This window comes from Erithacus rubecula (assembly GCF_903797595.1).
Source record: "Erithacus rubecula genome assembly, chromosome: 3".
NCBI lineage: Eukaryota > Metazoa > Chordata > Aves > Passeriformes > Muscicapidae > Erithacus > Erithacus rubecula.
Genome location: NC_136689.1, coordinates 8,471,566 through 8,490,924, shown reverse-complemented (window position 1 = coordinate 8,490,924; position 19,359 = coordinate 8,471,566). Strand labels below are relative to the sequence as shown.

The following is a 19,359-nucleotide window of genomic DNA, read 5'->3' as shown; positions in this document are numbered from 1 at the left end:
AGCGGCCCGTCCGGCAGGCGCGGGGCGGAGGGGCAGCGGGCCCGGCGGGGCGAGGGCGCGTTCCCGGCCCGGGGTCCGAGACGGGACCCCGCGGTGGGTGAGGCGGGCGGCCGCGGAGCCCCATCCCCGGGCGGGGACCCGGCCCGGCTCCCTGCGAGACGGGGCGGCTGCTCCGCCGGCGGAAAGCTGGTGCTTGCCAGCATTACCGAGAGCCGGCTCGCTTGCTGGCACTCGGCTGTAAGGGCGCCTTATCTAATCCCTGAATTATGTGCCTTCAGCATCAGCATTAGATCAGCGCTGGCGCTGCGGCTCGTGTTTCTCTTGCTAGCTGAAGATATTTGATTAAGCTCGGCTATCGCTGACCGTCCTCTTGGCTCGGGCTCTGACACTCTGTGACTTAGACCTGCCGAGTCCCTCTGTTTCACGGTTTTGCTCAGGCTAACAAAGCCTGGGCTGCGGAGGAAACCTGCTTCCTGGTGCACCCACTCTACTGCTTTGCTCTCACTGCCCCCGAGTCCTTAGAGACGGGGATCGAAGTTTCTGCACCGTGGTTTCTTCACCGTCTCCGAGCCCTCCTCTTCTTGCTGCCACCTCAGAGGTGCTCTGTGCGGCTTCGGACAGGATGGGCCGTGCTCCTCCATCTCTGACTGACCTACCTCTTCCACAGGCATGGATGTGGCTGTCTGGTTTACTGACTTGTGTGTTATCCCTACACTGTCTCAGTGATTCTGTAGGTTTTTGTGCTTTACTCTTTATCTTACTGCTGACTTAAAAAAATACCCTGATCCTCATGAAAATCTTGAAGCTCATTGAATTTCCTCTTTCACAACCTTATTTCTTCCATGCCACAAACTTCTTCGGGGTGCTTCTTGGACATTCTGGCATTTCAGCATCACCTTGTAGTGGGATCCAGAATAATAGTTCTAATTTCTTGTAACTCTAACCAGAAACTTCACTTCTGTTTGCCTTTAGGAAGCCAGAAGAAAATATCTACCATTGATCAAGGGATCTTTGAACTCAGTGAATTCTTGATTGTATTCAGTCATTGTTCATGGTATTAATCCTACTAAAAGGTATAGAGACGCTCCAGAGTGCTTTGTGGTGTTGAAGGTTGTGGAAAGATCATTGTACCCCTATAGATGAATAGATCTGTGGCTTTTGCAGTGACCTTTCTCAGTGATTTGAATAAGCTGCAGTTCCCAGAAATCCATCTGCCTTTTGTGCTTGTCGATTTGTCTAATCTTTCCGACCCCTAAAAGAAGCAAAAAGTACCTTCCCATCCGATTTCATCCTCCCAAAGTAAAAGCATTAAATTGACCTCGTTTCAGGTGATGAACTGACATTTACTGAAAGTGATCCTGGAGTCAGGTGAGCTTTCTGTGTAGAGAAGGAAGGGGTGTGAACAGAGAGTCAGAAGGTAGCAGCCCCAGAAATCTCTCAGTAACTCTAAAGCACTTTAAAACACCAACAAGTAGCCTGGACCAAACAGCTTGGGTGTGCAGTGCTGCACACAAGGAGTGTTACATGCACAAAAGGTGAACATCCCCAGGCCCTGCTGTCCAGCCTGACCTGACTGGGAGCACAGTAGGGGAGGAAATACAGCAACCAAAACTGAGGGAGATGCTTTCCCTTCTGGTTTGTTTTCTTACTTTATGAAAGGTAAAAAATAAATAATCTCTGTAGCTTTCCTGGGGACAGATTACGGTAGCCAGGCTCCTCCTGACGTAAAGTGTTCCTCTGATTTTCTAGTAACCTATCAAAACTTAACCAGCAGAGAGTATCAACCCATGTCTCAGATAACCTCTGTGAGAGGGAAAGGACTAGAAGTGAATTTTAGTTTAGATTTATATAAATGAGCAGACACACACAGATGTGTGTGTGTGTGTATATATATGAACACACACACACATTATATATATACATACACACCCACACACATCCCTTTCTTCATGCATTCTATATAAGGAAATAATACACATATCCTTTATATTTTCTTGTAATGCCAGTGGCTGCAACTGTTAACACAGGATATTCCTTAGAAAACAAACAAACAATGAACCAAAACTTATTTTAGTGAAGTTTATTTCTAAGACTAATGATTTTCTTGTAGAATTCTTTTTTTTTCTGCCTAGGTACTTTCTTTCCTCCTTGAATGGCATATTTGCAAGTACAATTTCATCTGCACAGAGGAACAATAGCTTTCAGTTGCACAAAGGATTTCTCCCACCCTGAATCCAAACCACAATGCCTCTTGCTCTGATAATAGCTTCTGAAAAGATTTTGTAATGCACAGAATTAATACATGATTATTTCCGCCTCAGTTCTCTCATTTATTAGATTCTATAGTGAATTCCAAATTAAAAATAGCACCTCTTGAGTTTCTTAACGTTCTAATATTTTGAAACAAATCATATTCTGAAGTTCCTCTTTTTGCCCATATTTACTGAGAAATTTTATTTTCATTATAGTTCAGAAGCAAAACTGTGTAATATACATGTAAAAATTGAAGCATGCAAAAATCGCAAAAAATTATAATGTTGAGCTGTTTAAAAATTAATTGTAGTGATTTTTCCATTGCTAACTGGAAGAATGGTCAGGTGCAGCGACTGGCAAATTGGGTTTTAAATATTTTTAAATTTATGAAGCAAAACAAAACCTCAACTTCAGTTATAGCTTTGCAAGGACCAGAATCATGCCCTGTGTCCTAAAGTAAATAATGAAGTGTAATTTTGCTGAGGCGTCTGGATGGTGAGCTTCCACATCACTGCATGAGGAGCTCCTTTCTGCTCTTACAAAGACTTTCTCCCACACTTCCAGCATAGGTGTGAGAACTTATTTACATGAAAGAGTACATTAAATATTTACTGACATTTGCCTGGAATTCGTTTGAAATGTCGACTGTTCTGCTGCATCATGGGATGACACCGCGGAACGGGATGCTGCTCTTTGATTAGAACAGTGATTTGTGACTCCAGTGTTATGGCTGCTCTAGTTAATGACTCACTTTTGGGTGTATAAAAAATGTGTTCTGTCGAGGGACCGGGAAAGCCTACATGAGATCAGACCCTAAGCATTTTCTTTCCTCTTAAAAAACCCACAGACACTCACAGAAACAGTGTATTTCAAGTAAACACTGTATGTGTGTTAGGTGTACTGTTGTTCTTTGCCTTTAGCATTTAAGCTAGGTCGGGCTGTTTCAAAGCAAGTGAAGACTGGATGAACACCTCCAAAGCCTCTTCATTCAGATTCACTTTCTAAACCATTCATTTAGGAATTAGTTGTTTTTCCTTCATTGGGACTTCATTGATACTCCACACTTTACGAAGGAGAAAATCAGTCAGAGGAATGTCAATATATTGCGTTACATGAAGTTTAAAAAATGCATAGTTACATGTAGGCGAGTTTAATATTTAATTGCGTGTAATTTATGTGGTCTATTTATTTGTTAAGCCTTGGGTGGGGAGGCAATTTGTTTTTCTTGTTATGCAACAGCCATTGTTCCCCTTCCACCCCAGGCACACGCACCATGGCACACGCACCATGGCAGCCCCAACCAGCGCAGGGAGAGGTGTTCTGCTTTAAAAGACATCCGACTGTAAATGTCAAATTCATAAATATTTAAACACTTTTCTTTCAATTTCAAGTCAAGGCTGACAGGACGCCTCTAATTAACCCTGGGCTCCGTTTCAGGCTGGGGCCTTATTGCAGGGAAGAATCTGGGGGTTAGGCGAGGTGGGGAAATCTGTGCTCCTGGCTGGAGGCAGCGGGGGCGGCTGCGGGGAGAGCTGGCAGGAGGGAGGGAGCTGGTCACTAACACGTCGGATTAATTTTTACCCGTTTCATAATGCGATGTTTGGTCAGGCATCGAGCAGGATGAAAGGGCAGCGGGTTCCTCCAACTGCCTTGGGGACAGTGGGGGCTGTGTCCTGATGGGATGTACCTGGGGGGACCGGGCCGGGATACCCTCTGCGGTTCCGCGGATGCGCCGCCCGGAGCGGGAGCCGGAGCCGGAGCCGGGCGATGGGACTTTGCCGTCGGCCGCACCCGGCGGTTCTGCGGGACGGCGCAGGGGAATCAGCCGCGGGTCCCGCGGTGTTTCCTGGGGGCGGAGTGCGAGCTGGCCGAGGTGCCCGAAGCACCAGCCCCGCACGCAGGGAGGGGAGAGCGGAGTCTTCCAGGCCCCGACGGCAGCGGCTGCGGAGCTGCTCCCCGTCAGGCGGGAGGGATGGAAGGAGTACGAGAAGGGCTGGTGGCTCGGCCGCAGAGCCCCGCTCCCTTCCCCTTCGGCTGTTCCGACGGGGCGGGCAGCGCGGAGCGGCCGTGCCCTTGGCCCTTCGCTGCGGGGCTCCCATTCCCTGCCAGGGCACGGGGACCGGGGCAGGCGTGGGCGCCGCTCCCCTGGACGTGCTGCGGCTTTGCAAACATTCGCCTGCCCGAAGGGACACGGCTGCACTAACTGCCCCAGGGCAGAGGTGTAAGCAATGCCGAACGCCCCACGGAAGGTTTCTAACTCTTCCCCGTGTTTCAGGCTCCCGAGTGCAGCTGTACATTCAGAGTGTGTGGGGGAGGAGGGTGGTCTTCGAGAAATTCTTTTGTCAAGAGCAGCCAGCTCCAGGGACGGCAGCCCTGACTGTGCGGGGAAAACTGCCTGGCGAAGTTGGAAGCAACATCCAAAATCGCTCTAACTCCAGTGGGAGAAAGAGCCTGACGCCCTTTCTTTTCTGCATGTTTACTCGGAGCTTTTGACAGCACTTTGCTCCCATCATTGCCATCGTTTCTGTCGCATAGCCCTTTCTCCGTGTGCTTGGTGCGGCTGTCAGACGGCATCCGCAGAAAGAAAATCGTTTAAAACCGCGGTAGAGATAGCAGAGAAGTAAGGCTCAGGAGCAGTGCCCGAAACTGCCGGCCAGCCTCTTCCCTCCCGTCGGTGCCCCTGAGCCCACCCGGGGGCGAGGCGGCCCGAGCCGGGGGAGTCCGGGGGACGGGGCTCGTCCCTGCCCGGCTGATGGGGGCCAAACACCGCGGCGAGGATTAGCGTCCCGGGGCGCATCCCTCGGGGAGGGGGCGCCGGCACTTCGGCGGGAGCCGCCTATTGAGATGCAGATTGCGACCCTTGGCCCCGGGGGGACGGGGCCTTTCAGGGAGATGCTAATGGCAGAGCGCAGCAGCCCTTTAGCCCCCCGGGGCCGAGGCGGCGGGAGCAGCGAGCCGTCGGTACTGCCCCGCCCGGAGCGGGCCGAGGGCGCTCCCCCGGGGCAGGTGCCCGGCTGCGGCCGCGGGGGCGGTGGCGAGGAGGCGGCCCCGGAGCCCCCCGCGGCCGGGGCGGGGTGGGGTGGGGGTGCAGCCCCCTCCTCCTGGTGGCTGTTGGGATTTGGAGGAGGGGCCGAGCGCCGCGCGGGGGAGGGGGGCGGCGGGCGCGGCGGTGGCTGCGCGGGCGGCACATGGCCGGTGGCCGCGGCCAGCCCGGTGCCCGCCCCCATCGCCCCGCCGGGGCGCACGGAGCCGCGATCCTCCTCCGCGCGGCGCATCCGGGCAAGAAAATCCGCGAGTCTGACTGAACCTGCATTTCCATTAACTCAGCCTCAGCCCCGGCTAATCCGCAGCACTGAAGGCAAGGAGGCTAATTAATGACAAGCTTTTACAGTCAAGACCAGCGATAATTGCTTTGGTGGCCTTTATGATTACAAGATAAAAATGGACCGGGCCTGACATAAGAGCCACTGTGTACACTGCAAGACAGGAGGAAATTAAGAGCTGGCTAGCTGAATACGGAGCAGAAAATTACTAATAGAGGAGAGATAATGAATAGGCCGGCTAGGCATTCATGGGGAAAAATCCATTTTGTTACCACGCGAAATTAGGTGGTGGAAAGGAGTTTGCTAATTGTTCTCGTCTTGTAGCAACCAGGACTGAGGCAGGGGCGTGCTTTTCAATTCATTTCCCTGGTAATTGTGAAAGGGGGAATGCAGGCCAAATGAGTCTTGCTGCAATTTGCGCGCCTGGTCTTTTCATTTTCATGTTGCGTTTTTAATTGTTGCTAATATAGCTTATAATGAAGCTAATGAGGGGAAATTATTGTACAACTTTTTAGCACATGGAGACAAGTGAAATGCACTAGAAGGATTCTCTCCTATTGCTGCAAAAATAATAGTAATCTGGAGTAGTTTGGAACTATCGGGCTTTTTTTAAAGCCGCTTCCTTCTACAACAGACAAAAGGAAGGATCGCCACCTACTTTTTTTTTTTTTTTTTTCTCCTTCTGTTTTATTTTTCCGTAAGAAAAGAAACAGTACCGGATTTTCCTTTGCTGCGCCCCTCGCAGCCGCTGGCCCTCGGTGCGGTGCGAGCGGGGCGCTCCGCGGTGCTTGCGCGCACCCAGCGCCTCCGCCTCTCGGTAGTTAAGTGCGAGCCGCCGGAGCGGAGGGCACGGAGCGGGGCACGGCACCGTCCTGTGTCTGCCCCTCTGTTTGCCCCCCTCCCCGGCCGAAAGTTAGGGCTGCCGGGTGTTCCCCCGGACGGGATCCCCCTCCGTGACCGCGCAACTCAGGCGCTGCCTCTCTCTCCTCCCCTGCAGAAAAGCAACGTTCCGCCGCTCGCGCAGCGCGGGGAAGAGGCAGAGTCCGCGAAATTCCTCCTCCTCACCCTCCTCTCCCTCGCCTGCATCGCCGGGGTCCTGGCAGCGTCGGGGGTCGCCTACTGCCTCCGCCACCGCGCCCACCACCGCCTGAAGGAGAAGCTCTCGGCCCTGGGGGCTGACTCCGGCTCCGACGCGCCCGCTGCTTACCAGGTAAGGAGCAAGCTCTCCTCCTCCGGCCCTGCCCCGCTGCCCGGCACAGCCCCGGGGGGGCCCTTCTCGCGTGGGGAGTCGCGGGGGTGGGTTTGTTTCCGACGCTCCCCCCCGCCCCCGTTCCATTCATAGTCCCGCGGATTCGGTGTGGCAGCTTTTTACTACTGGGTATTAATCTTGGCTATTCTGGTAGCTGCTGTAAATTCGTGCCTAATTAGAAACATTAAAAAAAATTAAAGTAAAAAAGAAAAGCAGCCCTTGCCATTGTAATTCTCAGAAAAATAACATTAATATCCATAATCTGTCACCCCTGCCGCTATTAATAACGAAAAATCTTTAACATTTATGAGGAATGGATTGCACAGTTATCTGAAGATGTCTCTCTCTTTGAGTAATCGACTTCTTCAGGGTCTGATATGAAAAGAGCCTTTGACCCGATCTGTTGCCACCTTCTGCCATTATTCAGATAAAATGAAATCTAATGCTGATAGATGGGAGGTAAACCAGGACTGGTTCTAGGAGAACAATGATAGCAGATGTGTACCCAGTAATGCTGAAGGACTGCACTCAGCTTCTCGGAAATAAATCAGAAACCTCAAGCTTTCTCTTTCAGTTTCAAAAGTGTTGGGTGGAGAGACACTGCATCTTCCTGAAGTTTGTTTTAGATCTTATGGCACTTATTTCTCGGTGTGCTGTTGGTGTGGTAGTGCCTGTGTTATGGTCATATACCAGACAGCCCTGGTCTGCTATCCAAAAATATTTGGAGTGTGCCCAGGAAAAAGAATCTGAGAATGTGTAAACATGGTCTCTGTAGTGTCTCTGTCTGTTGTGCACCCATAGGGCCTGGCTAACGGCACTTTGCTGTCACGTTTTATTTTACTTTCTTGTTCTGCTTAGGATCAGACATTCTGGCCTCTCTGTATCCTGGAGTTGAGATAGATTCAAATTGGCAGCTGAGAGTCATATGGGAATAAACTCATATTTCCTCACAAAGTTTGGGTCTGTCTGTACCTCTTAGATGTAAAAGATGTATTATCTTCTCAGGCTGGGTCTAGAGAGAATTAAGCACAGAATAAGAAATATGAATGTTATGTGTAACAATTAGTATCTTCAGGAATGGTTTTGGTTTTCACTTTTAAAGCAATGTTTACTTAAAAAAAAAAATCATTAAATTGCATCTTTGCATTTAATGACTTCCAAACCAAGGCTAAGTGAGAACAAGAAAAAAGAGGACTATTCTCTGAGATAAAGTGTGAACAAAACAGCAGTTTATCAGTTTTGTAGGCCAATGAGACTGTGGCCATAAATATTTTTTTGTTAGGTATTAATAGGTGACGTGCTGATGGCTTATTTAAAGTGCAGAAGCAATAGGTAGGCTTTTTCTTCCGTTAATTGTGAATACAGGAATTCTTAATTTTTTTGAAAAGCCCTCCAGGTTCCAAAACCACACTTGAAACTGAATTTGTGATAATTAACAGGACAATCTTCCTACTGACAGCTCTAATTAATAGTATCTGTAATTAAAATCGTGCCCTTCCAGCAGGAAAATTGTTTGAATTTCTTGGAGTGACCTTTTTTGCCATTTCTCCTGGGAATGTAGTGGTTGATATTGATTTTATAATGAGCTTGGTTTGTTTAATAAGAATCCGTAATCCAGACACTAAATGAAATGTGTGCTTCCTTTTTTCTTCACAGATTTCTATATATTTTTACATCTTCATATTTAGATCTGAGAATGACATTTTCTGTTTTTAAAACAACAACAATGCTTTGAGATTGCTGCTCAGTTTTGCAATGTCAAGTGTGTATTAATATTCTTTGTTCCTGACCTCTGGGCCAGTCCTAACCACCTGACTTCTTAAACAGTTCCATTGGGTTTTCAGGGGAACTGTAGTCATGAGTGGGAGGAAAAATGTTTTTCCTTAAAAACAAAGGTTTCTAAGAGCTTGGCTCTCCTCCCATAGAAGTAAATGGGAATTCTGCCATTAATTTCAATGGCAGCAGTAGGAAGCTCTAGTACAGGCAAAGAAAATGCTCAGGCAGTTTTTGATGCTGCTAAGTAGCATTTTATCAAAATGAATCAGTGAGCCTGGGTCTGTATATAATAAACTATTCACATGGATTTGAAGAGAAATAGGCTTGAGCCCTATTCGCATTGTCAGAATCGCCTTATGCTGAGCTGTGTTAAATGTAATGGATATCTGGTGTGATGCATGTTTTGGATAACATCAATTAGGTCTCAGAAAGGCATCTGCTATCTTTTCCTCATCTTCTCTTGATACTTGCAGGGGAATAATGTAACCTGTATTAATATGGGGGAAGGAAAGAAGCAGGCAGCTTTCAAAACTGTTCCTACTTGGTTCTCCTCTGTTATATGTTTCCCAAGTAGCCACTTGGTTAACTCGATGTTTTTTAAAAATATGAATTATTTCAGGGGCTGCTGCCACTGAAAGGCTATGCTTTAAAGCATGGTACTCCAATGTGTTGCTGCTTATAGCTTACATGAAAATTACGATTTTTTTTTTTTGGGGGGGGGGGGGAGGAGGAGAAACTGGTAGGTATAAAACGTCCTTGTGGCCCAATGTGGTTCAGAGACAACACAGAAATATCACTTTGATTCACATGCTTCTCAAAATGTCAGTGGTTTATATCTTCACATAAACAAGACTGACCTAATTTTTCAGCATTTAGCAGAAGCATTTTTCATCCTAACCCAGTTCAGCCAGGAGAGTTCATTCAGGGTTTTACTCCTTCCTTACTCATCCTGTGAACTTTGAAGTGCTTTTTCCCATGGCTGTTTTTTGGAGGGGCTTGAGTTTGTTTTTTTGTTGTTGTTTTTTTTTCTTCATTTTCTGCTTTGTGCAGTGAAATGCCATCTTGAGAAGGAGAAAACAGATAAACCATATATTATCAGGGAAATAACAGGCTGGCTGCTAAGTCTCCCCCTGTACTGGAGGCGTAGCACTTGTCATGCAGCATCACCCTCCCCCAGGCACGAGCACTCCTTGCACTTAGCTACTAACACAAGTGTTTCTTGTGGAACTGCGTGGAAAAGGGACCTGTCTTAGGCAGGACAACCAGTACTGTATAAAAGTTGAAGCAGGCAAATTAAATGGCTGCAGTGCTCCTGATAAGCTGCCAAACCTGGTTTTTCAGGTGTTGGGTAAGGCAAGCAGCTGGCCCTCCAAGTGTTGAAGTAGGGAAACTCTATTGAAAGACTAAGTAACGGGAGGAAGGATAGATACACAATTGCAACTTCATTTATCCTTGAATCACTAAACAACAAAATTACAGGCTGGATTAATTAGACAGTAGCTGAGGGGCTTTTCAAAATTAATGGAAATGGCGTGTCTCGTAAAATGTTACATTTTATACATAAAGGCGGACAGTTTTTGTGTCTCTCACAAAAACATCTCCTGTCCTTTCAAACCACACGTGTAGTGATTAGATAAGTCAGCGTTAGCATTCAGGGATGACTAAAAAGAGGCTCTTGGTGCCTCTGCGGAGCCCCCGCGCATGCGCGCACCTGCACCCCTGCTTTTAATTGTTGCTGCCTTTGCTTTGATCTTCTTTGAAAAGCAAGTTTAGCATTCTGCAAGCCCACTCTCTGGTCCAGGAGATTAGGGCAGAAGCGTTTTAGGAATTTTCAGCAGACTCTCTTTGATTTATTTCACAACACTGAGCAGATTTTCTTCATGCACTTTGAAGACTTTAGAAGGTAACCCAGGGAGAAACGGGCATTGAGGCATCGGGAGCGGGCAGCGAGCGGGGCCACTAAGTGCACATCTCACTTGTCACTGCTCCCATTAGCGAGCAATTTATTAATGTAATCAGCGTGTGGTAGTGACTGCTACGATTTAGGGATGCTCTGTTTGATTCAGGGGTGATGTATTTGTGAGTCCAGCTGAACCTTGGCTTCTGACCCCTGTGTGGGGAACGCTGGGGTGTGCATGTTAAATCATCAGCATATTTTGTACTTTGCACGGCAGAACTTTCCTATGAGCATGGTTTTCTGCATCACTGATAATGCTCAGCAAAACCTTACTCATAATGGAATTAAAATGCAAAAGTTAAAATGCTCTCTGAAGCTGGCTTCAGCAAGCTTGCCTTTTAATATTTTATGTCAATAACATTCTTTTTAATTTTCCTTCATCTCAGCCCAAACAACTTCCTTTAAAAAGTGAGGAGGAAAAGACCAAACAGTTTACAATGAAGTTCTTTCTTAAGCTGCCTGAAGTATTCCAGATTACATGCAGATGGATTACATCATCAGCTGTTTTAAAAACTTGTCCAATTAACTTGATTTGGCAGGCATATAGTTGTAAATTATATGTTAAATTCTACATTATTACATGTATTGTATTATGTATAAATTATATATTCCTTTGTCAAATAGAGTCTTATTAATTACATGATCCTGCTGGATTCAAAGCCCCTACGAACTTCTGCGTGCTCTTGCAGATTTGATCCCGCTGGTATTTTTTATTAGAGGTGTTAAGAACACACTATTTGCAACAATTACAATAAATATTTTGCTGCAAATATTTTAAAAGGCTCCAACTGAAAGAATCTGCTGGAAACAAACCCTCTATTTAACCATCATGGATGGTTTGTGTGTTTAAATGCAGATAATTCATTACCTCTAATATGACTTAATATTTTATACTCTAGACTGAATTTCAAAAGCAAACTTGTTATTATAATATTAGACCTTAATGTTATAGTAATACTGTATATCAACTGCTTAGAAACTGGAATTTTGTGGACTGAGTGAAATGGGGTGGGGGAGAGGGGGAAAGGAAAATTTTGCTATTCTTATTTATCAAGTTCTCAGTAATATTCCAATTGACATCACCCTTAGTACCAAGGAAAGCTGGTAAACTGGGGACAATTTGTACCATAAAGTATTACCTTCTATCTTTATAATACTCAATTTTCAAGGACCCTCCTACACTTAAGCACAAAAGATATCACTGAGGATGAGGTTATTCAGTACATGAGTATTTAGTGAACATTTCAGAAGGAATATATTTTGTAAGGATTTTGGATAGATTAAAATTTTGCCTTAAGGCAGAATGCTGTGAAGGGCTTGCTTGTGCTCTCTTCTGGGAAAACAAAGGGCATAATGCATTTTTAATCTTTTCTTTTCCTGTGTCCTTATTTAAAGAGGCAAGAAGAGATCATCTCATGACTATGTAAAGCTGCAGGACAAACTGTAATTGTTTGTGATTAATCATACACGGTGTGGTATATAAATTAGAAGAGTTGTTCTTGTCCATTTAAGTCTGCTTATTGTGTATTATGTGAACAATTTTGTCTCTCTTTGATCAGCATTTTGTCTCAGAATAACTTCTCAGGAACCTGCAGATACTTTGTACGTACCGTAGTTACATAAACCACTGTACTTTAGGGTGAGACAATTTTCACAACATACAAAATATGTGACTACACAGAATTCCCAGCAGTCACACACAGCAATTCTGGGAGAGGAGAAGTGGGCAGTGTTTCAAGGTGATTAGAAGAAGAGTTTGCCATATGTGTAAACACTTCCTTGAAGTCTCACAGTGAATGACCAAAGCAGAATGAAGCAAAATAGGATGTGTACAATTCTGGATTTAACTTTTAGTCAGTTTTTTTATCTGATTAGTGTTAAGAGCTATCCACAATTTGTGTGGTGCAGTGGACTCTGGTTTTCCCTAACCTTGCTTCCTGTGGTAGCCATAAAATTGAGTTAAATGGTGGCAGTGTTCAAAATAGCATTCCAAAATACCGTATGAATTTATAGATCAGCAGAAATTTTTCAAGCTTGCTTGGTCAATAAATCAGAATACAAATAAATAGGGGTGTATTTGCTAATACAACATCTAAAATCCACTTCAAAATATTGCTTAATGAGCAATCCCCACCTTGAGGGCTGGAGCTTGATGGCAGAGATTTCAGAGGGCCCTTCTGGGAGTCTTTATTTGAGCTTGTGGTGTGTGTCTCCAGGAGCAGGGCTCTCCTGTCCCTGCTCTGCCCCTCTGCTCCAGCACACACAGCCATAGGAAAGGGAACCCAATGGGTTTATCACTGATGGCTCTCCTCTAGCTTTTTGTATTCACGTGAATAACTTCTGTGAATTACTCAGTGTTGGAGAAATGGACTGGCCCTTACCAGAGAAGGTTTTACCTTCACAGCCCAGACCTGGGCTGCTGTAGCAGTGATGGTGTAACAACACCTAGGAATAAAATACTCCTTACATTAGAGCAGGCAGGTGAGAGAAAGGTTTTGTTGGTTTTTTTTTTTTTTTCCAAGTGTGAAGGAAAATGAGCATATATGCAAGTCCTGGAGTGCTTGGATGAGAGGGTGCCATGCAGTTCTACATTTTCATTAAAACACTATCTTTTTCAAGTACTTGTCCACTTTTCTGCATAGGACTAGTGCAAAGTGGCAGAGAGAAGTTGATGGTGACCCTCTCCTCTTAGCCAACTTTGTTTATTTTTCAAAAGTATGGTGTTTGAGCTTGGTGTTAAGTGAAGCAAGGACAAACATGCCCCAAGCATCCTGCAGTATAATTTCTCTGTATCTAGGATGTGAGAAAATGCTAAGTAAAAATAGTAGGAGGCAAAATTAAATTAGTGACTCATTTTTAATTACTGGGAAATCCAGAGTCCTTACCCAAACAGGCATTTCTTAGAAAAGTGCTGGAGGTGCTCTGGACTTGCAAGCTGCATCTTGCCTGGTAAATTAAACCAGTAAATATTTCAAATGGTTCTGGCACCATTTCAGGTTAGGCCACCCAACTTTCCCCAGTTTCATAGCAGAGTAAGCACAAAGAAAGAAAAAGAAATAAATTCACTCAACTGGCACGTTCATTAATAATTTGGCTGTAGCCATCTGGTTTTAGAGGGTGAGAATTTCTATTGCTTTATCTGCTCTGACTCTCTGTCCTGGACCACCAAGGTCCAGGCTCCTGCTCCTGAGCATTCTGCTCCTGCTTCAGAGCTCCTTTCACCCATCCCTGCAGTGCCACAGGCTGTTGGCCAGCTGAGCCTGGGCTGGTTCTGGATAAGTACAATGGATTGTCTCCCCCTGGTAAATTGATTATGTCCCAGTGCCTGTAGGTTATAAAGAAGCCAAAGATAACCACAGCCTTGCCTAATGGGCTGGAGAGTATTTGATTTGCAGTCCCAGGCTGTACATCATCTCAAGTGTCCCGATTTCTTTCTGGAATAACTATACTGTCTTCAATGCCTTTTTTTTTTCCCCCCATGTAATGTAGAGGATAATCAGGCCTGTCTTTCCTACACACTTCTACCCTTTTTTCTGTTTTAAGATTTTCCTTTTTCTTTTGCAGCAGCTCTGTTATCATGTTTCAGATTTGACACATTCTTCTATTGTATATTCTCTGAATGCTCAGCAGCTAACACTGCAATCTGGCTTGCTGATCCTTTCATATTCCTCCAGAGTGCTGCACTAGAAGAAAAAAAATACATTTTTTAAAGTTTTTAACTGGAAAGTTTTGATGATTTTTTTTTCAGGATAAATCTTATACCAGGACCTCTGAAAGGGACTAGAAATAATTTTGTGCACACAAAGAACTGTGCTAGTTGATGTTTGTCAGTTCTTGCAGGACCATGTTGCCTGTGATCAGGAACAGGTTGCAGTTTATTCTCTGAAGTCTGTAAGGCATATAAAAGCATTCTTCCTACTGCTTTCTTCCTGATACATCTGTTCCTCCTGCACACCAGTCTGGCAGGGTGGGCAGTGGGAGGGGAGAGGACAGGGAATGCTGTGTCTCTTCCTCTCTCCTCTGTGAGTGCAGACAGGCTGTGCTGTGCTTGCCATGTCCAGAGCAGCTCTGTGTCCTGCCCAGACCTGCAACATCTCACCTCCAAGGGTCCCCCCTGCACTGTGTGTTTGTGCTTCACCTTTGGGAAGGGTTTGAGGCTGACCTTGGCTGCTTTGTGGGACAGATGAACAAAAGTGAGTCTCAATCCTCCACTTTGCCTGTAGCCCTGTAGGGGCTCTTGTAGGGATGTTGCAAAGTGGAATATCCAGAGTGGACTGAATAGTTTTACTCATTCTTTTGTGATATAAGCTATAAGAAAAGTTTGAGTAGAACATCTGGAGCTCTCCTGGGGCTTAGCTCTTAAGGGCACAAGTGAGAGGTGTAATCCCAAACAGCCCTGTGAGTGTGTAACTGTGAGGGCAGGGAGATCCATGGAAGGCCTGTGTGCTGAGCTACCACAAGTCAGACACTGAGGATGTGATTTGTGTTGGCTGGACAAGAGGCCCAATTTCATTTCTTCCAATTTCATTCTTTCATTTTTATCTCAAGAGAAAAAGCTCCAACTCCAGGGCTGGGAGCCTTCTGCCCAAGATATTTTCTTTCTCTTGTAATTTCCTGCACAACAGAGATCTAAATTCTTTCTAGTGGTTTAAAGAACTGTAAAAGGCAATCTGAGTGATTTAATGCACACCAGCAAGGCATGATAAAGGACTGAGACAGCTCACCTGACTTTTTTGTTCTGTGTTTTTTTTTCCTGTGACATATTCTAGGCTCTTATAGCACCAGTGTCTGTCCCTGTACTTTAATTCAGTTGGGGCATTCCTGCAGCTCTTCCCATTCCAGTTCAGGTTCTCAGCTTTCAGTTTTCTTGTTTTCTTAGCAAACAACCAAACCAAGACTGAAGAAGGGAGACTGTAAAATGATGTCCCTAGAAGTTAAAACCTTCAGTGAAACAAAATTAATTAGGAGGCAAGAGAGAATAGCTTTTGAATGGGAGAAAATCAAATTTAGTGTAAGTGGCTTATCCAGAGGAGAAAATCCATGAGGTTTTCTCTAGCTTTGTTGACTAGTTTCTGTACTTTTTGCTAAAGACAAACAAGTGATGTTTTATTGATGGCTGGTTGTGATGACTGCGTTCTGAGCAAGCATAGATTTTTGACCAGGGCAATAATTTTTTTAAATTTTTGATCTTTCATACTGATAAAACCCTGTTGAATTTCAGTATAGTTCTTATTTTTCTGTTTTCCTGTCTAGCTGACATAGTTGCAGGCTTCTTGATGATTCCAGCTTTTTCCTTTTACATAGGATCACTATTCTGCAGAACCACGTTCTGGCAGCCTCTCGAGAGATCTCAGAAATGGCTGATCTTGCTCTCCAAAGTGAGAACAGCTCAACATTATCCTGATAAAACTCACTTTTGGTGTTGGGATGACATGCTTAGCTTGGATGATTAAAATCAGTCTTTTTTCCCTCATCAAGTGTTGCCTGACTTGGGGAGCACTGCACTCCCTACAGGTTGGAGAGCTTGTCCTTGGTCACAGTGACAAAAGCAGAGGTGTCTGGTTTGAAGTGGGCTGCACTAGAGCCCCAAGAACCAACACCACTCATTTTCTGCTGGTCTCAACATCCCCCTGATCTTCAGAAGTGTGTTGGGGAGAATATTCATGTGTTGGAGACGTACTGATCTTTCCCACTAACTGCTAAGAAAAGAACAAAGGAAAGATGAAAAGGTAAAATTCACTATGTTGGTGCCTTTCTGACAGTGTGGGGAAAAGAAACTTGGTTTTTACCTTTTTTCAGCTTCTTAACTGGAGTTCATTCTGGCTTTCTGGGAAAGAAAAATGCCTTGGCTGGAGTGAAATGGTGTGATTTGCTGGAAGAGGTTTTGCTGCAGTGGCTCACAGCACAAGATGCCAGTGGCTGGCTATTTACATCAGATAGAAGGAGAAATGTGATGGAGCTGAATGTATTTTTGGGAGCAAAACACATAAATTTATCTTGTATAGGAAAATTATGTCATACATCCCCTTTTATACTGTGTGGTAACAATGTGCATAGTAACATGGGGATTTGAGCATGTAAATTCTGTGTATTGTGACCTCCAAGAAAAAAATAAAGAGCTGCAGTTCCTAGTTAACCTCACTGGAAAGTTAAAACATACATAAGGGTTGCCTAGCAAGCTGCTCCAAAATTCAGCTTCTTTTTGGAGGTCTGGGTCAACCCAATTGCTCTGCAGGCATTGTTAACTAAGAATTTTGTTTGCTCCTTTGAGGGCTTTAGAAGTTAATTAAATATAAATCAATGCTTGAGGCTTCTGTGAGTGCTGGTCACTCCATTGCCAAAGGGACAAGGCAGAAATGAAGGGAGCAAGGAAAAGGTGACAAGAATGATTAAGGGCATGGAAAATTCATATGAAGAGAGATTGAAAAGACAGATTATTTCTTCTAAAACAGTAACAAGTAACAGTATAGAAAAAAAAAAAAGAGATGTATAAAATGAGAAACTGAAGAAAGAGTAAAACTTTTATTCTGTCTTTGGCCAAGCACCAGGGCAAAGATTTTCAGTTATATTATGTACAATAAAAGATTAATAGAACAGAAGCTATCAGCAGAATACAACTGTAACAAGCAACACTTTCTGCAGAATTTTGTTGATGTATAAGTTGTTATCAGGAATGTCATAAAAATAGAAAAAAAATACTCTGTGATGAAACAGCTAATAATGTCTTAGATGAAGCCTGTAGCTTCATGTTCAGGTCTTAAAATAATCCAAATATGAAGTGTGACCATTTAAGAAATGGGCCCACTTTGAACTTGTCCTCCTGTGCTGTTCCCTGGTGCATCTTGCAGACAAACCAGTGCTTGGTGGGGAGGTGCAAGGGAGAGTAGTGACCCCATTATTCTTGTATGGGTTGGGAAAAGAAAATGCAAGAACCTTAGTAATGGCAGGGAAGTCCTTTTCTTGGGATGCAAACACACACATTAACCCCTCTGCTGCTGCAGGGTGTTTATTTAGTGGAGCTGGTGCCATGGGGCAGGTCAGGGACAGTGCAGAGGCTGCAACTCTCCTGTGGCCAGGCACTCTCAGGACAGACATGGGAGAGCCCCAGAGAAATTGTGCATTTTTGCTGTTGTTGCTGTCTTCTCCAAAATATGAGGTGTCTCTGACCATCAGTACCCAGTATTAGATCCCTGTTCGTTTGTCCAGTATCTCCTATGATAACAATACAGTGAAAGTGTGGAAACATTGACCATTTTTTAATCCTCAAAGACTTTTGTGATATGTGATGGAATGTCTGTACTCAGAGATATGAGGAAACTCATGCATACTATTTTTCCCCATAGTTTAGTAGAGTTTCTCTGTATTACCAAAAATTTGCCTCTTTATAACCTACTGTGACTTAGTAGCAACTTTGTTCTTTATCAAAGAACACTTTACTTGTGCACTAAATTTGCATTTGGTCTTCCTAGCAGAGCTGAAAAGTGGTTTAATTTTTTTTTTTCAGTGGGGAATGGGTAAAAAGCAGTGAGTTTAGTTTTCAAATCAGGAGGGGCTAATGACTGGCAATTTTGACTGTCATAATAGATGATTTTATAAAAAAAAATATTTGTCACTGATGGCTATCTTTGGTAAATACTTCCTTTATCCTTGCATCACCTCTGGTGTATGGCTGCCTTCTGTGGAGGAAAAAGAATGTATTTGAGGTTTTTAGAAATTTTTAGGACTTCTTTTCCTATTTCTCTTTTGCTTTTAGAAACTCTGTTACCATGAATGCAGTTACACAGATGTAGGGAGGAGCAATACTAATATTTGGAGTGGGGTAAAATACCATTTTTGACATAAACTAGTGGCTATTCTGTTTCTCTCCAGGCTGGAAGTGCTCACTGAGTCCTGCTGGCTGCTGGGAATTCTTATTTCTAGCAGAAATGATCTCCCATTTTCAGTCCTGCAGGGCAATAAAGTAGTTGACTACACAGCCTTAATGTATAGTTTTCCTGAGAAACTACAGCTGTCTTGGGACTGCATTTTTTGCCTACTTTGGGCCCCAGGCAACTATAAACGCTGGGAGTGAAAAGGGAAACATTTGTGGCAGTTATCTTTAGGAGCCCTGGCATCTGCTGGAAGCTGCTCAGGTTTGGGGTGGTGGGTTAGACAAAGTCAAAATACCTGATGGATTTACACATGGTTCTTTCAGGTTAATTCAATTGTTGCTATGGTTTATTTGTAACCCATACTGTGCTGGGTGCTCTCACTGTGCTAGTGGTGAATTTTCTGTGCCAATTCATATTAAGGAGCAGCTGTGCTCTCATGAGCATGTACTAGAGTTAATTAGATGAACTAAACATGGCAAAGGTGAAGTTTGTTTTACATTATTTTATTTCTCTGCTTACTCCTTTAAGAAATCTTTCCTCTTCCAGTTTCATACTCCATATACTCATATACTTGCAAAATATTAAATGCAAGCACAGCTGAAATGTGGGAAATGCAGTTTAGAAACCAGTACTGGTTGAAACCACCTTTTGTTTGTTTGTTTGTTTTGGTTTGGTTTGGTTTGGTTTTTTTGTGGTAGGTAGGTCAATCTAGTGTACCATCACTTTCAGAGCTGCAGTTGTCTGAACTGCAAGGCCAGACATTGTCAGGAACCACCTGGGAAAAAAAAAATTTAAAAAGGTGCTTTTACACCAGTAGATCTCAGGTGACTTGAGGTACACAGTTTGCAGATATATCCTATTTGAAACAGACATTGATTTCCTTGGAGTCATCCCATTTAAATTCTTAGGGAAGCCACCATGAGGTCATCA

The 19,359-nt window shown here is 44.4% G+C and overlaps 1 protein-coding gene across 1 annotated transcript in view; it reads left to right on the top strand.

The window, feature by feature from the left end:
• PTPRN2 (protein tyrosine phosphatase receptor type N2) overlaps positions 1–19,359 on the top strand; it is a 628,212-nt gene that overhangs the window by 514,883 nt on the left and 93,970 nt on the right. Inside the window, exon 13 of the mRNA XM_079300304.1 lies at positions 6,574–6,786. Coding sequence (XP_079156430.1) covers positions 6,574–6,786 — 213 coding nt within the window. The remainder of the gene's footprint in view (positions 1–6,573; positions 6,787–19,359) is intronic.